We start from the raw sequence: 21,298 nt of genomic DNA on the forward strand, positions 1-21,298 counted from the left end.
AAGACAGGCGTGTTTTCTGATATCAAAATAGAGTAATTTATTTGAGACACTGAATGACTTTGACGTTTTGTCTTGGAAACAGGTGACAGCACCCTGGACCAGGGCGCGAGAGATAGTAGCCGTCACAGCACTTATTCCATATCGGGCTCCTCAGCGTGCCAAGAGTGGCCACCAACCCGCGGCCCAATTCTCAGTCTGACACAGACAATAATGGCTCTCAGCAAATTAAAAAAGAAAAAAGAAAGAATGAAACACCACATTAGCATCCAATTGTGACATTAAAGAGGGAAAAAAAAACAAAAAACAAACATTGGACCTTCACTTTCAGCAAAATCTGAACGTTTGCTGAAACCACCAAAACAAAAAGTGCACTTCATGTTGTTCTAACGGAAAATGACTAAAAGTGAAAAGGAACCAGACAAAAATATAAAATAATAAAATAAAAAAAGGCAAGTGAAAGAGGTGGCGGGTTAGTTTGAAGTGACTTTAGATCCCAGCCAGCAGACGTGCTGTTGAAGCCCCGCCCACAACACGAATCCTTTCCAGCCGACCGAAACTTGATCAAGAACGATCGAAGCTCTTTTATTTTAAACGCCAAACGACTTTTGCACGAACTCCACCTTCTGGTCAAAATGTGATCTGAATTTCCAGGAGACTGATCAGAGGAAAATGCCAAAGAGGAACGGTGGTAATGCTGATGGCAAAGCGAGATTTGCTTCCGTCACATGTCTGTAAGTCATTTTGTGACTCCCTAGAAAAATAAAAAAGAAAGAAAGAAAGCTTGATGCGTGGGTTATGATTGGCCGAGTTTAGAAAGACTGTATTAAAAAGAAGCTGATGAGACACGCACTTCATTTAAAAAGTGGTCTTGTCACGTGTTAACAGCAGAGATGTGACGGCTCTAGCCATTTAATAGCCCCTACAGGATGGCGATAAAGTGTACTGTATATAAACATATATACACAGTATATAAGTCTGTGTATTAATCTAATTTACATATCTTTACATTCTTTAAATTTACATCCAAAAAGGGAGAAAATTCTCTTTGTAAACCACACTTTTCACATCTTGTCCACAAAATGACATTTTTCTGATCTCGGGTGAATGGAGCGCGTCATTTTGAGTTTCGGGTTTTTTTTTTTTGGGGACTAGTTCTCGGCAGCTTTTTCCTTTTGTTGACCTGATGTTAAAAGAACTACCTCGTAGCGGCACATTCGATTTGACTTTCACAAGTCCATCCGTGGGAAATAAAGACAGAAGACGAAACAAACTTGTTCTCCGCCGAGCGGCGCTTCAGCGTCGACGTCGCCCGTCAGTTCATTTTGGACGTGAAGCAGCGTTTCGTCCGAGGAAACTCCGAATCCGCAGCCTTTCTTTTTCCTGAAGTGTCGCCGCGAGTCTCTCGGCCCGAACACGCGGCGTCTCGTTAACACTTCCTCTCGTGGTGTAACTCGACTCACCGATGCGTTTCCAAACCCGGTAACAGCTGGCCGTCGCAGCACTTCCTCGTTAGAAACCTTTTAATACAATGGATGCGCCCGGGGGGGAGGAGGAGGAGGAGGAGGAGGGGTGGGGGGAGGTGGGGGGGAGGTGGGGGGGGAGGGAGTCGTGTCCAGTCTCTCAGCCTCCTTCCGTTATGTCTCAAATAGGTGCGTCGCAAAACCCACGTCAACAGACCGTGAAGGTGCGCTGGTGTTCAGGCCGCTGCAGCCGTCGGGGTTTTTTCTTTCAGTTCACTTTGACTGAGTGACATTCGGTCTGCTGATGTCAGAAGGCCTTTTTCTGCACATTCCAGGATTCATCATCAAAGTCTCGAGCCGGCTATTTTCGGAGATCGAGAACGCACACCTGGGTAGTTCAAAAAAAAAAAAAAAAAAATACAATAAATAAATAAATCGGTAGCATTAATAAAAAAAAAGATTCAAGCTTTAATCTGTATTTTTTACTGGCGTTAAAATGTCTTCAATTTGGAACTTGCGAGTGAAACTGAACGTAAATGAAACGGGAGCTGCGCGTCTTACCGAGCCGTCCGATGCGCTGGCGCCGACTTTGTCCCCGGTGCTGTTCCAGCACACCTCGAAAATCCCCCCGGTCCCTCTGTAGCTGTGCACCAACGCTCCGGTCTGAAACGGCACAAACAAAACAAAACAACTAACCACGGAGATCCCGTCGCCGCGAACACATCGTCTCTCCTCCGGCCCGACTCTTACCGTGGTGTTCCAAATGTGGACGCACTTATCGAAGGAGCCGCTGGCGAGGTGTTTGCCGTCCGGGCTGAAGGCCACGCTGTACACGGGTTCCTGGTGCTTGGTCAGCGTATGAATACAGACGCCTCGTTCGACGTCCCACAGTCGCACCGTCGAGTCGAAAGATGCGCTGCGTGGGGGAAAAAAAAAAAAAAAGAAAAAACCGGCGTGAAGAGAATGAGAGCGGCGCCAGAGCTGCTTGTTTCTGGAACAACTTTCAGGTTTTATTGCTTTTCAATCTGATATTTCCACAGATTTATGACGCATGAAATGAAACTCAAAAGACTCCCAAAGTGAAGCAGAAAGAAATAACAACGCGCATCCGAAAGCCATCGAGCTGCATCGATAGTTTTTAAAAGGTCTTGTTCGCAACGCTAATACATCAAACTCCAAACATCTTCACGGTTAATTACTGCTTTTTGGAGGCGAAAGCAGAAAGTGACGACCTGCAGATCTGTGACGAAATCTAAAGCCGTTCAAAATAAGATGCCCGTTTCAATTAACACCCGTCTCATCACCCCGGCGGAAACGGGTGGAGCGCGGCACACGAAAGGTGCAGCAGACGATAAACGTCAAAAGGATGTTACGTTATGGAGGGAGCGGCCCCCTACCTGGCCAGCATGATGTTGGAGTTGGGGTTGCCGGTGCTGGGGCCCGTCGGGCTCCACTTGATGGTGTAGATTTCTTTACTGTGAGCCTGGAGGTCGTGGACGCAGGTCTCCTGCTTCATACTCCAAATCTGCGCGGGGGGGTGGTGGTGGGGGAGGGACGGGGGGGACGGGGGGACGGACGGACGGCAGCAGAATACGAATGAATACCGGAGATTGTTTTTCTTTCAACCTCGAACACTGGAGGACTCCTCTTACCTTCAAGGTCATGTCGTCCGAGCAGGAAGCGAGCAGCATACCCGACGGATCCCACTTAATGGCATTAACTTCATTCTGCAAAACGCAATACTCATCAGCATGACTGAAGGCAGCAAGCGAGGTCTGGTTACAAGAGGGGGGCGGGGGGGGTGGGGGCAGGGGGGGGTGGTGGTGGTGACGGGGGGGGGGGGGGGGGGGGGGGTGGGGGGGGGGTTCGTCGCTCACCGTGTGGCCCTGGAAGGTCTTGAGAGGCCGGTCGCTGCCGAGGCGACATACGTGGATGCACATGTCGGTGCTGCAGGAGGCGAACGTGGTGTTGTTCTGCCAGTCGACGTCCAGTGCCGGAGCTGCGGAGTGGACGACGGAGACGGAGACGGAGACGTTTCCATTCTTATTAATTATACGGATTTTAAAAAAAAAAAAAAGTGTGTCGCTCCGGATGCACAAGTGAGCTCACTTTACCTGAGTGAAAAGGGAACTGCTGCTTGGCTTCTCCTGTGTGCGCGTCCCAAATGATTGTCGTCTGGAAAATGAGATCCGGTTTTTAAAAACACTTTTAAAACATTTCCCCACCGATCGTTGCACAGATGATCGGATCGTCAAGGTCGAAGTCGCCGACTCACTTTTGGCGTTTGTGTGCACTTTTAACTGTTCTGTAGAATTTGGTGGCCAACTTCACACATGGGGGGGGGGGGGGGGGGGCGTTAATATTTCAAAAGACAGCCAATCACAAAATAAACATATCTGCACCGACTTGTCTTTTAAGGACATAAAAATGTTAAATGAAACAGATGCATTATACAGATTATATTCTATTTGGCTCAAATTATTAGTCGACTCAATTGGATTTGGTTCCAGACTTCAATAGTTCTCTGATGTATTAAATTAACAAACATAACATAATATATGAAGAACTATAATCAGGCCTCTCTCCCCGTCTGTCTATTTGTGTTTTGAGAAGATTTACAGACAGTAGTAGTGTTTGTATTGTAGTGCACGGATATGAGGGGGGGGGGGGGGGGGGGGGGTGTTATATGATCACGGGGTAAAAACATATTTCATACGTCATATTATAACTGAAAGACACAAATCTGTGCTCGGACATCTTTGTACGGTACCTTATCTACGCCAGCGCTGAGGATACAGTTCCCCTTCTTGTTCCACTTCAGTGCAAATATGGGCCCTTTGTGCTGCCCCAAGGTGCTCGCCAGGTTTCCTAAAAGAACCGGAGTCACGTGAGCGTCCTTTAGAAAAGATCCCTCTGAATATCGTGATTGAGGTCGTTTAATTCGCAGCCACGTACCGTCCTTCGTCCATATCCTGGCAAACCCGTCGTAGGAGCCCGTCGCCAGGAGAGTCCCGTCGCTCTGTCGGACGGAGAAGAAACAAGAGAGCGGTCACTCGACCTGTCGGGGACGAGGGACGGACGCAGACGGACGGTCTGAAACCTACGTTCCAGTCTAGCGAGGTGACGTCTTTGTTGCTGGGGACGTCCTGACCGCCCTCTCGGATGCAGTGGCGCAGCACCAGCTGGGTGGAGTTGGAGCTGTTGTTCTCGTTCAGGTTCCAGATCCGGGCGGTGGAGTCCCCCGAGCTGGGCGGAAAACCCGACGCAGCGGGACACGGAGGAGCGAGAGACGGTTGGAATACAAGCCGTCAGCCGTCGGTTCTCGTGAAACCAAATATGTCAGAAACACACGCGGTACACCGCCATCGCCCAGAGACTCACCCTGAGGCCAGCAGGTCGCTGACGGGGTTCCAGGCGCAGATGAACACTTCGGACTCGTGGCCTCGGAGCACCGTGGCTTTACTGGCCGGTATCTCCACGTCCACGTCCATCTCCGCGGGCTCGCTGTGGTTGTCTGGCACACGGACGGACAGACGGACGCACGTATTCATACACACACCTCGACACACGCTTGTTGGGTGCAGCGCAAACAGACTGAATAGTCACAAATGGTGCTTTTAAAATAACAGGAAGTGATTCTAAAAAAAAGAACATGAATGTGTGTAATGAGATAATAAATGTGTGTAATAGTTTGAAGAGCATGTGAACACATTTTAGTTACACTCAACTCTTCCTAACACCACATCCTCAAATTAAATGTCCCAGGGGGGAGAGGAGGAGGAGGAGGAGGGGGGAGGAGGAGGGGAGGTGCTGACATCCACTCCTCCTCCCCTTGTCTGGAGCTCCACCTGATCTCCACCTCTCTGGTTTCACTCACACAAGGAGCTGAACTACTACTGCGGTCATCACATCCTGTGAACATGAAGCTCAGTAAAACTGTGGAAGAACTTCCAACACGTTATCTGAGGTAGGAAAAAATTTAAAAAAAAACCCGAGTAGGTGGGCGTAATAATTGAGCTTATGACGACGGCCCAGGAGCAGCTCCTTCCCGTCGGGTCTTGGACCGTTTTGTTTTTAACCCCCTCTTTAAATCACCACGTGATCACGGGACTGCGAGGTAATCGGGACGCCCACGTACGGGAGGTGTAACTTACTCATGTTGTGAGTACCGTTCTCCTCCCCGTTGACGGTGGCTTCTCCGTTCTTTGGTGCGTTGGACTGGTTTCCGGAGGTGGAGGCCGCGATGGCGCAGGCGGCCTGTTGTTGGGCGAGCTTGTCGCGGAAGGCCTGCTGCCGCGTCTGCACCACGTCTGGCATCACGGCGTCGATCAGCGACAGCGACTCGATCGGCCGGCCGTCGAACACCGTGCCGTCCTGTCGTCACAACAGCAGTTAGCAACACACCGTGAGGGGGGGGGGGGGGTTTCCAATTAGTGACCCGTCTCGTTTTTATTCCCCGGTTATCGTCAATTAATGAGCGCTTCTTAAAACTGGCTTTTTCCACGGAACACATTTCGGTGTTTATTCCGGGATAGAGATGACTAAAACGTGAAACAGCACTTGCAGTTACTCCGGCGTGTCGACACGAGACATCAAAAGTCTGTCTTCGTATCGTTAAGCGACAGAAGACGTCTGCGGGACGCCGCAGCGGCAGCAGGTAGCCGCCCTCACCTCGTTAATGCTGATCTCAGCCTCCACATACTGGAGCCCTTTCTGCAGGATGGAGATGAGGGCTGCAGGGGGCACTAGTGTACCGTTGATGTTGGACTGGCTGATGTGGCTCTCGATGCCAAAGGTGAACGCTGAGTGGGAGAAACCTGAAAACAACAAACCATTCACATTCATTAACGGGAGCGTGCCAAGCGCAAGATGTGCACAAACAAGAGCACAAATATTCAAAGAAAAGTCTCGGCTGATCCAAACAAAGCTAACCCGTGATTGAACACGACGGAGCAGATAGCATACCAAGCAGGACATTTGAGAGTATAATCAGGCACGCCAGTGTAAACGTTGACCTCACAAGAGCTGCTGGCAGCTCGCACTCTGCCAGATGGCTTCAGACATAGTCTCAACAAACAGAACGAAATCACAGCAGCTAGGATTTTAATCACTGATCCCAAGCCTGAGGATCCAGATTCCCAAGAATGAAAAGCATGTTGATGTCTGAAGAGCATTGTGCACCAACAAGGTGTCCACATTCCCGGGTTGGGAGGGGATGAGGGGGAGGGGAGGGAGGGAGGGGGAGGGAAGGGAGGGAGGGGAGGGAGGGGAGGGGGGTGTCTTTATTTAATGTCTCTGTTTAAGTGAGCGTGCAGCGTTTGACCGTGCGTGACAAAAACTATCAGGTCATGTGCTTTACAAACTGTTTACGCGTGATGATTGCATTTTTTTTTTCTAAAGATGTGCATAGATAGCAAACCCCTGTAATACTAGAAAAAAAAAAAAAAAAAAAGACAACGTAAATATAACAGTAAACAGTATCTGTGTGTTCACCACACATTTGTGAAGACAAACCTGATTCTTGGAGGTATCTGTAGACCAAGAAGTTCACCTCGTCACTGGTAATACTCATCTTAGCCCGATCAAAGGGAGGCGGTGCGTTGGAAGGCTGAGCTCACACCTGACAAGAAGCACAAAGGGGAGCTGGGATTAACATTTAGGTCGGTGGTCTCGCATTTGACATTTACAAAAAGGTGTATTTTTTTTTTTTTATTGACCCCTCGTGGCATTCAACAAATAATATCTCTATCAGATTCTGGTAAAAAAAATAAAAATAAAAATAGAAAGTCTGCACACAGCACCAGTCTGTCCTGATCTTTGCCTAGTGATGCAGTCGTGTGTAGAAACACAGAAGCGCCGACTCCCAGCCTCCGTCAGGTCCTCCACATTGCAGCATGATTCCTTTCTTTGATGATGTCAACGGCTGGACTACTTAACCTGTGAATCCATGTTTAGTATTTACAGACTCTCTTCTCGGGGCTAATGGGAGCGTCTGCATCCATTTGGGAGTCCGCTATAAACTGATCGGCGCTTCGTCTAAATGACTCCGTCAAATGTCGATGGAGAGAGCCCCGATAAAGAAAATAAGGATAATTTAGTGAATTATAAAAGAGAGCAAGAAGCTGATTATTACATCAGCCCATCCGAGTCATTTTCAACAGATAGAGGTGTTTAACGGCGCTTATGTTAACATTTGAATCTGGACGGTCTCAAAACTGAAGGGAGCCGAAGAAACAAAAAGCCAATTACGTTTTCAGTGCCGTCACGTTTTTATCCTCAGGCTGGTGAACACTGTAGTGTTCATCATTTCCTAACGGCTCGCTCCTATGCTTTTATAGAGTGGGATAATGGAGGCGGAGGAACGTTGTATGTACTGTACACTGAGCTATTCAAACCCAAGAGAGCCACATAGGAAGATCAATTCATGTTAACAAATAACTCTTAATATTAATGGGTATATTAGCATGTGGAATAAACTAATCACGCACACATTACTTTCACGGTATCGATTTCCTCCAGCACAATGCAAAAATCAACACGGTAAAACTGTATTTTCCTGCTTATGATACATCAAAACAATCCCAAGCAGACATAAAGTGCTGATAGCGCGTTCATATCCATATTTGTTAACGCTGAAAACGTATCCGGACGGGGCATCTTCTTGTGGGCCATAGAAAAATCCCCCACTGGCCATACTTGGGCCACGAGCTGCTGTTTGGACAACACCTGCTGTACAACCGTAAACAATGTTAACACACACAGAAAGAGAGAGTGTCTCTAAGTAGACAACAAAGCAGAAGAACAACACTGTAAGCTGAGCGGGAGTTAAGACGTCCACATTTCTGTCCCTCCGGGAGCCGAAGGGACGGACACGTTGCTTAAATTACAAAAGAGGAAAAAAACAACAACAACAACAACAAAAAAAAACAAGGGGTGGTGTCAGGTATGAAGACTGCTGTCCAACTTTCAGTCCAAACGCTGTCCAGGCCCACTCAAGATTTCCCTTTCGGTAGCATAGCAACAAGAGAGATCGAGCAAAATAGACGGAGGACGGTGTTGTCCCAATTACCAGCAGGCGTACAGCCGCAGGGGTTGAACATGTTACCCAACATGAATTATTCACTCTTTCACCTCGGTATATTCTTTCAAATGGACTCTGCCTTTATTGTACCGACCACGGAGAAGCCACGTGCTGCAAAATGTCCCACCTCACAACTGGTTTCTTTTCTTGTTTTTGAACACGCACAAAAAAAAAAAAAAAAAAAAAAGAGGGCGTCCTTTGAGTTACACCTGGAGGTAACGAAACAATCCTCCGAACACCTGAACACAAAAACAACTCTGGAATATCACAGAAATGTTCCTGAACATAACACCAAATACTGTTTACTTCGGCAAACAAATCACATTCACAAAAAAAAAAAAAAATAAATAAAGTAAAAGCCCCCCCCCCCCAAAAAAAAAAAGACAAAACAACTCGGAGCTTGTCCACCTCGGCCCCGGTGCCCCCGTTTTGACCACAGCATGTTTCTCTTGAGCTAATTATCTTCCATATGGGACTAGGAAGGGCTCGCCACTTCAAAGCGAGGCCGCCGCTGCTCCCAGCGCCGCTGCAGCTCCATACCAAACAACTGGAAACGTAATTAACAGGCAGCCTGGAGGGGCCGAGGTCGCGTCAGTGCAGCAGCAATAATCCTTATATCAGATGGGCCCGTGATGCCACCATCCATTACGCAACTCCCTGGGCAGTCGAGTCTCCTTTGACCAAACAATGGGCCTTCCAGGAAACTCCGACAGTGTGCTAACCTCTGGCTCGGTTCTCCGGTTTTATCCACCGAGGCGACGAGCGGAGTCAAAAGTCTGAAGATGCGATTCTTCACTTCAAGCTTTCCGAGCTTTGGAAACGTTACGGAGGTCGGGTTTACCGCGGGACTTTTTGACGCGTGTAAGCTATAGCGAGGTGTTGAAACTGGCAACGGCGGACCTGTACGTGGGATTATGTGTGAAATCTATTTAAAAGTTACACAAAAGCAGCGATTTACAATTCAAGTTGACTAAAATAATAATAAAATACTGACGCAAGTCCAGATGCCAACGTGATGTGGGCCGACATTTGTGTAAGATTGAAATAAAATCAAGAAGACCGTGGACATCATAACCCCACGCAACAAATAATCCACATAGCTGAGGTTGCTATAGCGATATGAATCATCTCAAAAGAAGATATGTGTCAGCCATATATGCCCAAATAAATTATAAGGAGCTTCTTGGCATTCAGCTCCAACAAGCCACCAACACACATCCGAGGAACGAGACCAGTTTATGTCTTGAATGGAAGAAATGAATCCATTTTATCTTTGTATAATAAGTCAATGTAAAAAAAAAAATTTAAAATTGCGAAAAAGACAAAAGTTAGGACTGACAAAAAAAAAAAAAAAAAGTAAAAGTCTAATGGGTCAATGATGAGAATCCCTGCGGGGGAGATCAGGCTCATTAGGGTTGACATTAGGATGTTTATTGCACTCATGCTGTAATTACTTACCAATGTAAACTACACCAGCAGCTTCCCTGGGCTCCACCCGTACTTACACCATAATGCATCATGACCCAGAGCCGTGGTCAAAGCTGAATAATAATCCAAATAAAACATCCCCACTGTAACTCCCAGGAAGACTGAGGCACGTTTCAACCTGCTTTTTCTTTTTGTGTGTCTTCCGTATTCACCTGCAATTTAAATTTTAATCAAACCCCAGAGCACACGCGTGTGCAAGTACACGGATTGCGTTTCGGGCCGTAAGCGCCGTCCTGCGCCCGAAGGCTTCAAGCGTAGAAATCGACAAAAGACTTCGGCGTCGGCCTGCGTGCCGCTTCGACCGCGGGTTTGATTGAACGCTGCTATAATCTCGATCAAAACGATCCATTCACGAACGTGGGCAAATCGATTTTGCCGATTTCGATCCACAGAATTCACCATTTGCTTGAAAATGTGCAGTTTCTGCCTCCGGACGTCGTCGTCGTCGTCGGAGTTTGCGCAAAGGCCGGTGTGGAGTCCCCCGTCTGGTGAAGCCTATTTCTGGCCCGCCACCCTGAACCCTGCATTGCAGCTGCTTCCACCCTCCCCACCACCACCACCACCACCACCACCACCCGCTCTGACAGATTATTCAACTCTCTGACGTACGACAGGCAGCCCTACCCTGAACCACAACAGCTCTCCAAGAACAGCTTTGCGCCTTCCCAACAACAAAGCGCTCTATATTTTACAAAACAAAAAGAAGAAAAAAGAAAACCAATTGCAAACACATGTGGGAGTAGAGAGACTTGCTAGCTAAAAGTAGTTTTGAGCGGGAATGCCGAGGTCATAAATTCATTAAAAAAAACTGGACCGGCAAGTTATACAGAAATTAAAGTCGGGGTTTTTTTTTTTTCATACTTCAAACCTTAATGTATGTGAACAATTTCGCAGCAACAGCGTTTTAATAACTTCCTTTGCGTGGTGTTTAGGTGTTTGAACTTATCACAGATGCACATCTGCACCGGAAAACTGATCAATTCTACACGTCTCTGTTCGTCAAATATTTGAGTTGAAGCTACGCGATGCATTTAATTAAATATGGATTTTCAAAATAAAATAAAGTATTTTAACCGTGTGAACCAGTTTGGAGACCTGCTTGCCCCAAAAGGATTTTTCATTGTTGCTAAAACACAATCTAATCTGTCCTAAAAAAAACACTGACACTCTCTACACAAAGAAATCAGCAATTAATTGAATAAAGCAACAAAAAAAAACAAAAAAAACATGCTTTGACTTTTAGTGCAAATCTAAATAGTATTTGTTAGATTTGAACCAGCCGGGTTAAAACCACCACGCCACTGCAAATGTAAAAAAAAAAACTGATTCAGTAAATTAAACGGGGCTTGTCATGTAAAATCAAACAATACATTCTGAACATTAACCTCTGAATGCAAAAATAATAACAGAGCATAGAGAAACAACACAACCAGTCAGCTCCTACACATGCAGGTTGGAAAATAATGATGTTAAAAACCTGCATACCACGGACCCCATTTTCTCCTGAACAGTCACCTCCTGACAGATGTGCAAACAAGACCTGGAAACAGCAGCCATTTTCTCTTGAACTGCTCTGCTGAGTAAAAACCCGCCTTTGAAGCTTCTGGTTGGGCTGCAGTCTTGAGGGGGGAGGGGGGGGGGGAGAAACAGAGAGAGAGAGAGAGAGAGAGAGAGAGAGAGAGAGAGAGAGAGAGTGGGGGATGGGAATCAGAGGGGGGGAGGATGGGGGAAGGGGAGCAGGGTGATAAATAATGATGCTCACAGGTAATCACAACAACCATTTGTGCATTGTCCTCTCTCTCTCTCTCTCTCAGTGAGTCACTAAGTGACAGCCAATGTAGGTCGGGCGAGCGGAGGGGGGGGGGGGGACAGTAGCGTCCGGTCTGGAGGAGGAGGTGGGGGGAGGGGGAGAGGAGGGGGGGGAACACTTCTCCCACGCTTCCTTCGGTGGCAACGCTCAATGTTTACCAGCCAGCGACAAGGACCTTCCCGAAGCGATAGGCTCCGCCCACCAATTAACACTCCTCTACAGGGGAATAACTCGCATGTGAAATTACCTGTTTGAGGAAGTCTGTTGGACTGGTGACCCCCCCACCCCCCTCCACCCGCACCACCACCACCTCCTCCCTCTACATGCTTGGTCCAGGAACCAGTAGGCCGAACTTACTGGTTCTTTCAGGCAGTTAATAGTCAAAAAAAAAAAAGGTCACCGGGGTAACACATCCCATAATCCTCACATGAATTACAATGATCTTTTGCAGCGATATGTATGCGTGGTTGTTGTTTTATCCACCCCCACCCCCACCCCCCACCCCCACCCTCTTGGAGCAGACAATCACACATGCAGACACACTGCCAGCAAGTGTGCCTTTTATTTCCTCCCTGAGAGAGGGATGGGGGAGGGGAGGGATGAGAGGGGGGGAGGGATGAGAGGGGGGGGGGGGGGAGAGATCACTGACGAATTCATCATGATCGTTTCCAATTGGGAACGTCTCGACTGAAGATCCGCCCTCGTTATTATCAAATAAAAATGACGACTCCCACTTGCTTACTGGTTGCCATTTAGTATTCTCGGTAGTAACCGGAGGATAGCGGGAGTCAAACACTGTTGAAAGAGAACAAATCCCTGCGGTTGCTCCCCATCGACGCGCAACGCCGCATTACATGCGTGAAACGGAAACAATGCAGCCGCATCGATTGTATCAAGATATGGAGTATACGGCTTAAAAAAAAAAGACGCATCTAATGCACCGTCGAAGAGAAGAAAGATGTTTAATAATCTACCTAAAATGAATGATTATGACTTGTAGCATTCTCCCATCCAAAATAATACAATTCGAACATCCACGACTGAGCCGGAAAAAACAAACAAAAAAAAAAAAAACACATAACGCATGTAAATGAGCTTTATCTCGCAATGAAACCCTGGCGTCTTCGAAAGACTTTAAAAGTAATGGATGCATTACTCCAACTGTTCTCCCAGGATCGTATTTCATCCTGCATGTGTAGCAACACGTCGACACCGAAGCAGATTCTTTGCTGTTTTTCCAAAGCCTGTGTGATATTTTTGGTTCTCGGCTGCAGGTAACCTTAATCACAGCTGTCGCCGTTACGAATACATCCATGAGTCTGTGCTGGAGGGGCTCACATCGGTCATTTTGGCACAGACAGATGCCCCATTTTTTTTTTTTTTTTTTTTTTTACATGCAAGTATGACAAATTATTGCATACATTATTAAAACATTACTATGCCCGCCTTGGATAAAAATACAGCACACGGCCGCGAAGACGGTTTATAAGTAACCCGGGTTTATTGTGCGTCAACCCTCCCGTGTCTGATTTCATGCCTTATTCTGGTTCCTCCAAATAACCTGGTTTTATATGCATGTAAGCACACGAGGATACAGTAGCTGTGGGGCATGCATGTGTATATGGCTGTGTGGGGGTGGGTGGAAAATAAATACTTCGTGTGGAGGAGATTGTGGGACACGAGAGAGCTTTTTAGATGCTAAGCGCACATAAATATGAAGTAATATACAAAACAGAAAAGCTGACCTTGTAGTGTATACAGGTAAAAAAAATACATTTTTGCAACATGGTGTATTTCTCCATTTAAATTCGACATGTTCTCTGCTGAACAATGAAACTCGCAGCACTACAAAGAGACGGGGTTTTTTGTTTTTTTTAAATGACGTGGATCGGGCCGGTGCGTGACACGATAAAAAGCGCCGCAAGTTACCTTGCACCGAAACTGAAATTCGAGAGCTGCACATCTGATCACAAAGAATTCAACGAATACCGTCAACGAGTGTTGACATATTGTAAATGTGACCGCCGTCTGCAACCGCTGACAGGAACTAAAGGCGTCACATCTTTATGGGAATATCTGTCATACAACTCTTTTGCATTCATACATTAGTTAAAAAATAAATAAATAAATAAATAAATAAATAAGCATCTTTCACATTTCAGTAATCAAAATAAAGACGGCAGCCGAGCAATTTCTTTTTTTTTGTGTGTGTATTCATCAGAAGGACGACTGCACAAACAGGCTGTAAACACAGAGACGCACCAGTGTGGGCAATAGAAGCGTTGCTATGGCGACCAGAGGATCTTGCTTCTCCGTCAACAGCTGCTCCTGCCACCCTAAATACCCCACCACCACCACCACCACCCCCACCCCCGCTCTCCTTGAGCTTTCCTTCCATCTGACATCGGGGTCAAACAAACAAGGCAGACAAGTGCGCTGAAATACTGATCTTCTTTTCCAAGCCATCCGTTTGGCTGTTTCTTTACCCACAGTGCAACACAAATACTACACACCAAAGACTTCGAAGTATGTGCGTGCATGTGTGCGTGCGTGTGTGTCCACCATGCAGCATCCACCCTGCTGCACAATTAACTCCACGCGTCTAATACAAGTTTACAAATGTGACACGTTTCTCTTGTGAAGAGGAAGAACTGGAAAGTCTACATAACATCTGAAAGGTTTGTTATTCGCAAATGGGAAATGAAGCAAAATCTTAAATGTGTACGAGTATTCGGATCAATGGGACGCAAATACCGCATTTTATTTGAAGTACGTGCACCTTCATTTGCCAAATATGGGCGTCACTTTATGTGGAATCATTAAAATATTTGTTTCTGAGACTATCGTTGTATAAAGGGTTAAAAATATAGTCATATCTGTTTTGTTTTTTACAGCAGGTGGATGACATTCATGTTCAATGACCCTGTTCGTCACTGAAAGGGTTCAGACTGTGGTAGGATGTTGACTAATTTCAAGCTACAAGGAGTCGGAAATCACAAACGACGCAGCGGCAAACACAAAACTTTCACTGTCACAGATGGTTGATCATTTCCGGATCGCTGCGCTCAAAACCGAAACTCGCAAATTTCCTGAAAACAGCATTTTCCACCCGCGGCCCGGGAAACACTGTAAACAAATGAGTACAAAGAAGAACCGGCACAAACAAATAATTCCTGCAAACTTCTTAATTCCTTGAGCAGGTTTGAATCTGTCACCGAATGTCAGTTTTATAGAACGCAATGAATGACGCTCGAAGGTGTGAAAACAGGTTTGCTAACCTGTACGGCAAATTAAATATATAGTGAGGTCTGATCCACTGGAAAAAAAACGCCTGACGACAACGCACTATATCATAATAATGTAAAAATCCTTTAACACGGGCATATTTGTCCTTCTCATTGAACGTCCAACCTCATCAGCCTCATCGAGCCTGCTAAAATATATATACATTTTTTTTAAATGAGAGTATTTACATACTGTAGTATGTTAAATACAATCGTTTGATTGACAGCCATGCTCATTGTTGCTGAGCTTAAATTACATACGCATGTCATGATGTCAAGTCAGAATATTTCCATAATCTCAATGTGATTTTTTTTTGTTGTTGTTTTTTATTGCATTAAAAATTGTACCGATAGTATTGCACACTCTTAACATACAGAACGCAATCGCTGCCGGTGGGGTTCATTCAATCGAGACAATAACAAAGGCTGGAGCTGGATGACGTCATCAGAGAGCCGGCCACCACGGGAGTCGTCTTAAGCGTTTAAAAACAACTATTGCCGTTGATAATCGATGTTCAGCTGAACAGTTAGCTGTTGTCTCATTATTACCTATTCATCTGCTTACTGTAGTGATAATGGCACGAGTAATGAATGTGAATTTAAACCCAGTCTGCAGTGAGGCCGACTTATCGTAGCTACCAGAGATGGGCATTTCACACAAAAATACTCTTCGATTATCACTCCGAATAAATTGAGCATTAATCGACTATTAACACGAGGACTGAGAATAAACGATATCTTGAGAACCGTGTCGACGCTTTTATGGAAAATATTGAATTTATCACTCGGTTTTCAGACAAGCGCGTGAACCTTTGTTAAAACTATGATGTAGAAAGCTAATGAAAAGTCTAAGATGTTGATGATATCCACACCCTTCACGCTGCAGAAAATTCAATAGTACAACCTGTATCCATGCGTTTTATAGCTCTGATGCAATAATTTATGTTCAGGTGAAACTTCCACATGCTGTTCTCTGTATGGATTTCGAGGTCTGTATGTTTTATGGAGTGTATATATTTTCTTTCACTGCTCCCTTAAAAACAAAATAAGCTTACACGGCTGAGTGAAGGTGGGGTGAAAAGCTTTAAACCGAGTGAAAATACAATATAAACCTGAAGTAAAGACGTTTCTCACTCCGGCGTGCATGTGCTTGCACAACTTCCTGAACAGTCATCCACCAGCAGTAACTGTGTCTCCACACACCTTACGTCTGAGAAACCAGATTACCAGACACGTGACGGACACATTCAAATGACGGCAAGCGGGATCACGATATCTTTCTACGTTATTAATTATAGTATTAAGAAACGGGAAAGAACCCGGTGTAGTGTGAACCCGTTGTATTCAAAACAAATGGCTTTAAAAGGAAGAGACCAGACTCATTCACAACAGAGAGGGAAGCTGGAAACTGAAATAGTGAAATGTTTAACATCCTTAAAGGATTTGTCCCACTTGTTTTAATTGAAATACACACAACCAGGACACAGTCAAATAACTATAGCCTTCAACTAGCCAGTACTTGTATGGGCGTCATTTCAGAGTAACCACTAGTCTGCCAATTGGCTGGTAGCCCAAGCATGTCTCTTTTGGAGGGAGAGAATGGCTCACCTCCCCCCATGGCCTATCATAAATAAATACCGCTAAAGAAATATTTGGACAGCCCTATACAAAGATTTGCAGCACCACAAGGCTGACACAGGCTTTCTAAGGGACCTCTTTGCCCTACTTATGAGCCAGGGATGCATTTCTGCCTTGAACACAATCCAACACAATGTACTATGGATTTGCTGCTGTCTCTTCTGTGCCTCTAGTTTCTGAGTCCACAGTAGTTTCATTTGAATGACTTATTAAATATCAATTTAAAAAGGACCACTGTGCAGGATTTAGGAGAAATTACTGGGGGGAAAAAACTGGAACGACATATTGGTAATTGCGTTTTCAGTGGGTGCCTCATCACCTTAAAACTAAGACTACAATGAGCCCTTCAAGTCTACAAAGGGAGCGGATCCTCTTTCACCGAGCACCATGTGGCCCGTTGTTCCTACAGTAGACCGACTACTAAACTTTTGCGTTTGTTGTGAGCTTCGCGGCCACCGGAGGATTGGACGAAGGGGATCTTCACTCGGTTGTAATCAGCGACCTCGCTGCCACTAAATCTGACACACTGCTCCTTTAATGCAAAACGAGGGTGACCATCGCGTGTAGGAACTACGAGTCTTTGCGTGTGTTGTAGGTCATCGGTACCGAAACCAAAGACAATACGTTTAATCTCAAATCCTGTCACAGAAGGAGAGGCAGAGCGATAACCTGAGGGCTAACGACATTATCTAGTTATGCCGCCTGAGGACTCGGTACAAAGCTAACCGTGTCCATGTCCTGACACATTTAAATCCACAGTAAGACAATAAAAGACACTAATTATAAAATGTTAACCAGGAACGATTCGACAGCTCTATTTAACACATGCATATATTTATTTTAATTACCCACGGTTCAAAAATTACACCATCCTCAAGAGCAAGCAATGACACATGGTAATGACTTCCGACACTAACGCAGGCATATTTAGATCAATAAACGTAAAACGTTATGATGTCCAACACAAACTCCCATTGTTCTTTAAATAGACGGCCCTAAACCTGTTTATGTAAAGACTGCAATTAGGGTTCACTGCAAGTCCTCAACTCAACTGCAAGACCAAAGCACTGGTTGAGAGCAATATCATTACGGTAGTAATAAGAATAGTTTTGTGATCCAAAGATAGGGGGAAATAAAAGAAAGAAAATCACGTAGCATCATCGAACTTGTGTTCAGTGTAGTCCACTTTGTTCCACTGTTGTGCTTTACATCAGAAAACTCGTATACCAAAAAATGACTCATTTTATTACATCTAATTACCCAGTTTGCTCAGAATCATTCATTTGTACAACTGATTTTGTAAAACAATTAAACTCCAAATTTAAACCACCATTAAACAGGAAAACAAATTTAATACTCAATCGCTAATATATTCAGATTTAAAAGGCCGCTCGAGCTGCAATGTTTAGCCGAAACATTTATGCAACTATTTTGATTATTTTTAGTCATTTGTTCATGAAATATATTAAATATTATCTGATTCCAGCTCCTTAAATGTGAATATGTTCAGGTTCCTTTAGTCCTCCGTGATAATAAACTGAATATATTTTTCTTGTGGACTGTTGGTTGGGACAAAACAAGACATTTTAGGCGGCACGCTGGGAAACACTGGTCAACATTTCTCACTATTTCTGACATTTTAAAGACCCAACCACCAATCAATCAATCAATCAATCAATCAATTACTGTACAGATGAATCAGTCATGGAAATAAGCATGAGTTGCAGCTTTAAACTCCACGCGTGACCACATTTCACAATGGAAAGGACATCAGTGATGAAATAGTGTGTGAAAGAGCAAAAGGTCTTATTGGTCTTATTTACAGTAACATTACCATGACAACTGAAGCCACCTGATGGCGTGCATTGTCAACAACAAAACCAAAAGTCAGTTTAGGATGAGGGTGTGTGGACTGTTTCCAAATGTATTAGAAAAATGTAGATGTTTATTAATAATTGCTCTTTTTGGTTGTTGTTTTTTACAAGTGACCGCCCTATTATGTAATCAATACAGTTCCACAGAAAGACAATAAACATGAATCTGGAATTATTACCCAGGCTATGCACGCTCAACATATAAATCCACTAGGAGACGATATAATGATGAGTAGATGTCATCCAGCGTATTTTCTACAAGTTAGTACTTCAAAAAAAAAAAGGAGACCAAAGCAGCATAAAATGTCAAATCTCACCAAAGGAGGTTTTCCCCATCGCCACTTCTTTGTTTAAAAAGGCCTCCATTGGATTTCAACAGCTGAACAAACTGATGTTATGAACAAACAACACACAGCCACACTAGGTCAACAAAAAAATTGGGGGCATCACTTTGCCATTAATTATTTGGGCCTGTGAAGTAGAATCAGGTTAAGACAGCATTCAAATAGCTGTTGCTGTCATCTGAATCCCTCTCATGGCTTGCTTTAACAGAGATAATAAACACTTTCATTCTCTGAGGCCGGGCGAGACGTCCTAATTGTGTCTCTGCTTGCTGTATCCCATTATTCCAGTAACGACAGAGAGCAAGCCACAGATTACTAAACGGAAATAAGGAGAATTTAAAAAGGTCACAGCCTTTCTTAAGCTCCCCTATGAGGAGGGGGGGGGGAGGAAAAAAACTGTTCAAATGAAGTGTTATGTCTTATCAGCGTGTGTTCAAGCGTCATATTGAGCAGGGTTTCTTGTGATATCCAGCTGCTTCTTGCTCTGCTTTAAAGACACTTCCAGTTTAACATTGTAGTTGTACAGCAACGTGAACTGTCCCTTGAAACTGGTGGCAGTGTCTAGTACAGTTGAATGTCCTCCCCTCCCCCACTCATGCGCTTTCTAAGTCTGCATTGCAATATAAATATGTATTATTATTATTATTCATACATGAGTTTAAAAAAAAAAAAAAAAAATTTAAAAAATGACAAAGTGCAACTTAAATGTGTTGGATGACGTTTGTTGAGCTATCGAGGACAAAAAAAAAAAATGAAGAAACTACAGAGACCTCTAAAACTTATTGGATTTTGTGAACAACTACATAATGTAAAGAAACACTATGGAGGAGGAGGAGGAGGAGGATAGATAAATAAATAAATAAATAAAGTAGGTTGTTTGAGTATGAACAGAAAGAGGGGACATTAAAAAGACGCAAGCAGGAATTTGAACACACGTGTGGAGTCAGTGGGTGACCGAGCTACGAGCCGGCAAACCTCCTAATGAACGCCGTAATCACCCATTTCTGAAAGTCATTATCCTCATCGCATAAACCCCCCTCCTCCTCCTCCTCCACCTCCTCCTCCACCCAGCCACCTCCTCCACCCCACACACACAGACACACATAAACCTTTTGGGTGCAGAGCAGCCTTAAAAACCGTGCCACCGGGCTTACCTTGGTTGTTGTTGTTTTTTTTTTTTGTTGTTGTTGTGCGAGTGAAACTCGTGGTGTCTGCCGCCACCTCTTCCTCTTCCACAAGGAGAACCCCTCCAACTTCAGCGAGCCAGCGACGACTTTCCTCCCATTTTGATTACCGTCATATTTCAAGTTCCGACCGCGGGTGTGTGTGTGTGTGTGTGTGTGTGTGACTCACTGGCGGCTAATTTAGCTGCGCTAACAAAAAACAAAAAAAAAAGCGTGTTCGCCCAGACAACAGTCGCAACTGGCGGGTAAAAAAAAAGTTGGATTAAGCCTCCCGGGGGTTCGTGTGAGGCTGCGGGATAAAAAAAAAAAAAAAAAAACGTGGAGGAGGTGGTGGTGGTGGTGGTGGAGGAGGTGGTGGAGGAGCTTTTCAGCGTTCACTTGAGAGAGAAACAGGGAGACGTTGAGGAAAAGGCAGCGAGGCGCTGAGCGGCGGCGGCGGCGGCGGGAGAGAGATGTAGACGGAGAGCAGGAGAGAGAGAGGGGGGGGGGGGGGAGGAGGGAGGAGGAGGAGGAGAGAGAGGGGGAGGGGGGGGCTAACTGACCTTAAACCTGAATATCCAAAACATGACTAATTAATTTAAAATTAAAAATAAAAACACCCGTTTTGATGTCGCTGCGTTACTTCAGATGAATTTAAAGGTTTTTATTTTTTTATTTATTTTTTTTTTTTTTTAAATGTCAGTTTTAGTGTAAAGCACCCGGATGAACGCGCGTGTCCTCCGGAGACTCCTCCAACGGCCGAGCCGTTAAAGCGCGGTGTGTTTCCGGTCGGTGTTATAAATATAGAGAGAGTGTGTGTGTGTGGGCGCAAGATTTAAACCCCAAAATACACTTTTTTTTTTTTTTTTTTTTTTTTTTTTTTTCTCCGCGCAATTAAAAAAAAAAAAAAAAAAGGCAATCGGGAAAATGGAGTCACGCCACCAAAAAAAAAAAAAAAAAAAAAAATTAAAAAAAAAAAAGCGCGCCCGAAGTGTTATTATCACGGTGACGTGTTTTTTGTTCCAGTTTAACATGGTGTCTATCTGCTCCGGCCTCTGAGCCGCTTCCCCTCCCCCACGTGCCACTCCTCCTCCCCTCCTCCTCCTCCCCTCCCCTCCCCCCACGCGCCACTCTTTTTCGCCTGCCCGGTCACACA

The 21,298-nt window shown here is 45.0% G+C and overlaps 1 protein-coding gene across 3 annotated transcripts; it reads right to left on the minus strand.

Moving 5' to 3' along the window:
• Positions 1-10: 10 nt before the first annotated feature.
• On the minus strand, positions 11-20,607 carry tbl1x (transducin beta like 1 X-linked). 3 transcript variants are annotated; one of them, XM_069153961.1, is made up of 15 exons: positions 20,134-20,606; positions 6,975-7,080; positions 6,132-6,277; positions 5,615-5,834; positions 4,842-4,974; positions 4,565-4,706; positions 4,416-4,479; positions 4,231-4,328; positions 3,575-3,635; positions 3,338-3,459; positions 3,113-3,187; positions 2,858-2,985; positions 2,211-2,376; positions 2,022-2,123; positions 11-1,848 (listed from the first exon to the last, which is right to left on the minus strand). In XM_069153961.1, exons 2-15 carry the CDS (start codon positions 7,030-7,032, stop codon positions 1,822-1,824), a joined length of 1,542 nt encoding a protein of 513 aa, XP_069010062.1. In that variant the 5' UTR covers positions 7,033-7,080; positions 20,134-20,606; the 3' UTR covers positions 11-1,821. The 3 variants fall into 3 exon arrangements, with proteins under 3 accessions (XP_069010062.1, XP_069010060.1, XP_069010061.1); XM_069153959.1 differs by having other exon boundaries at positions 2,022-2,376; positions 20,134-20,607; XM_069153960.1 differs by lacking the exon at positions 20,134-20,606 and adding an exon at positions 11,515-11,625 and having other exon boundaries at positions 2,022-2,376.
• Between the last annotated feature and the right edge of the window lie 691 nt (positions 20,608-21,298).

The sequence above is a fragment of the Embiotoca jacksoni genome, unplaced genomic scaffold (genome assembly GCF_022577435.1).
Source record: "Embiotoca jacksoni isolate LCO1_2020_lvr unplaced genomic scaffold, fEmbJac1.0.p SCAF_2, whole genome shotgun sequence".
Taxonomy (NCBI): Eukaryota; Metazoa; Chordata; class Actinopteri; family Embiotocidae; genus Embiotoca; species Embiotoca jacksoni.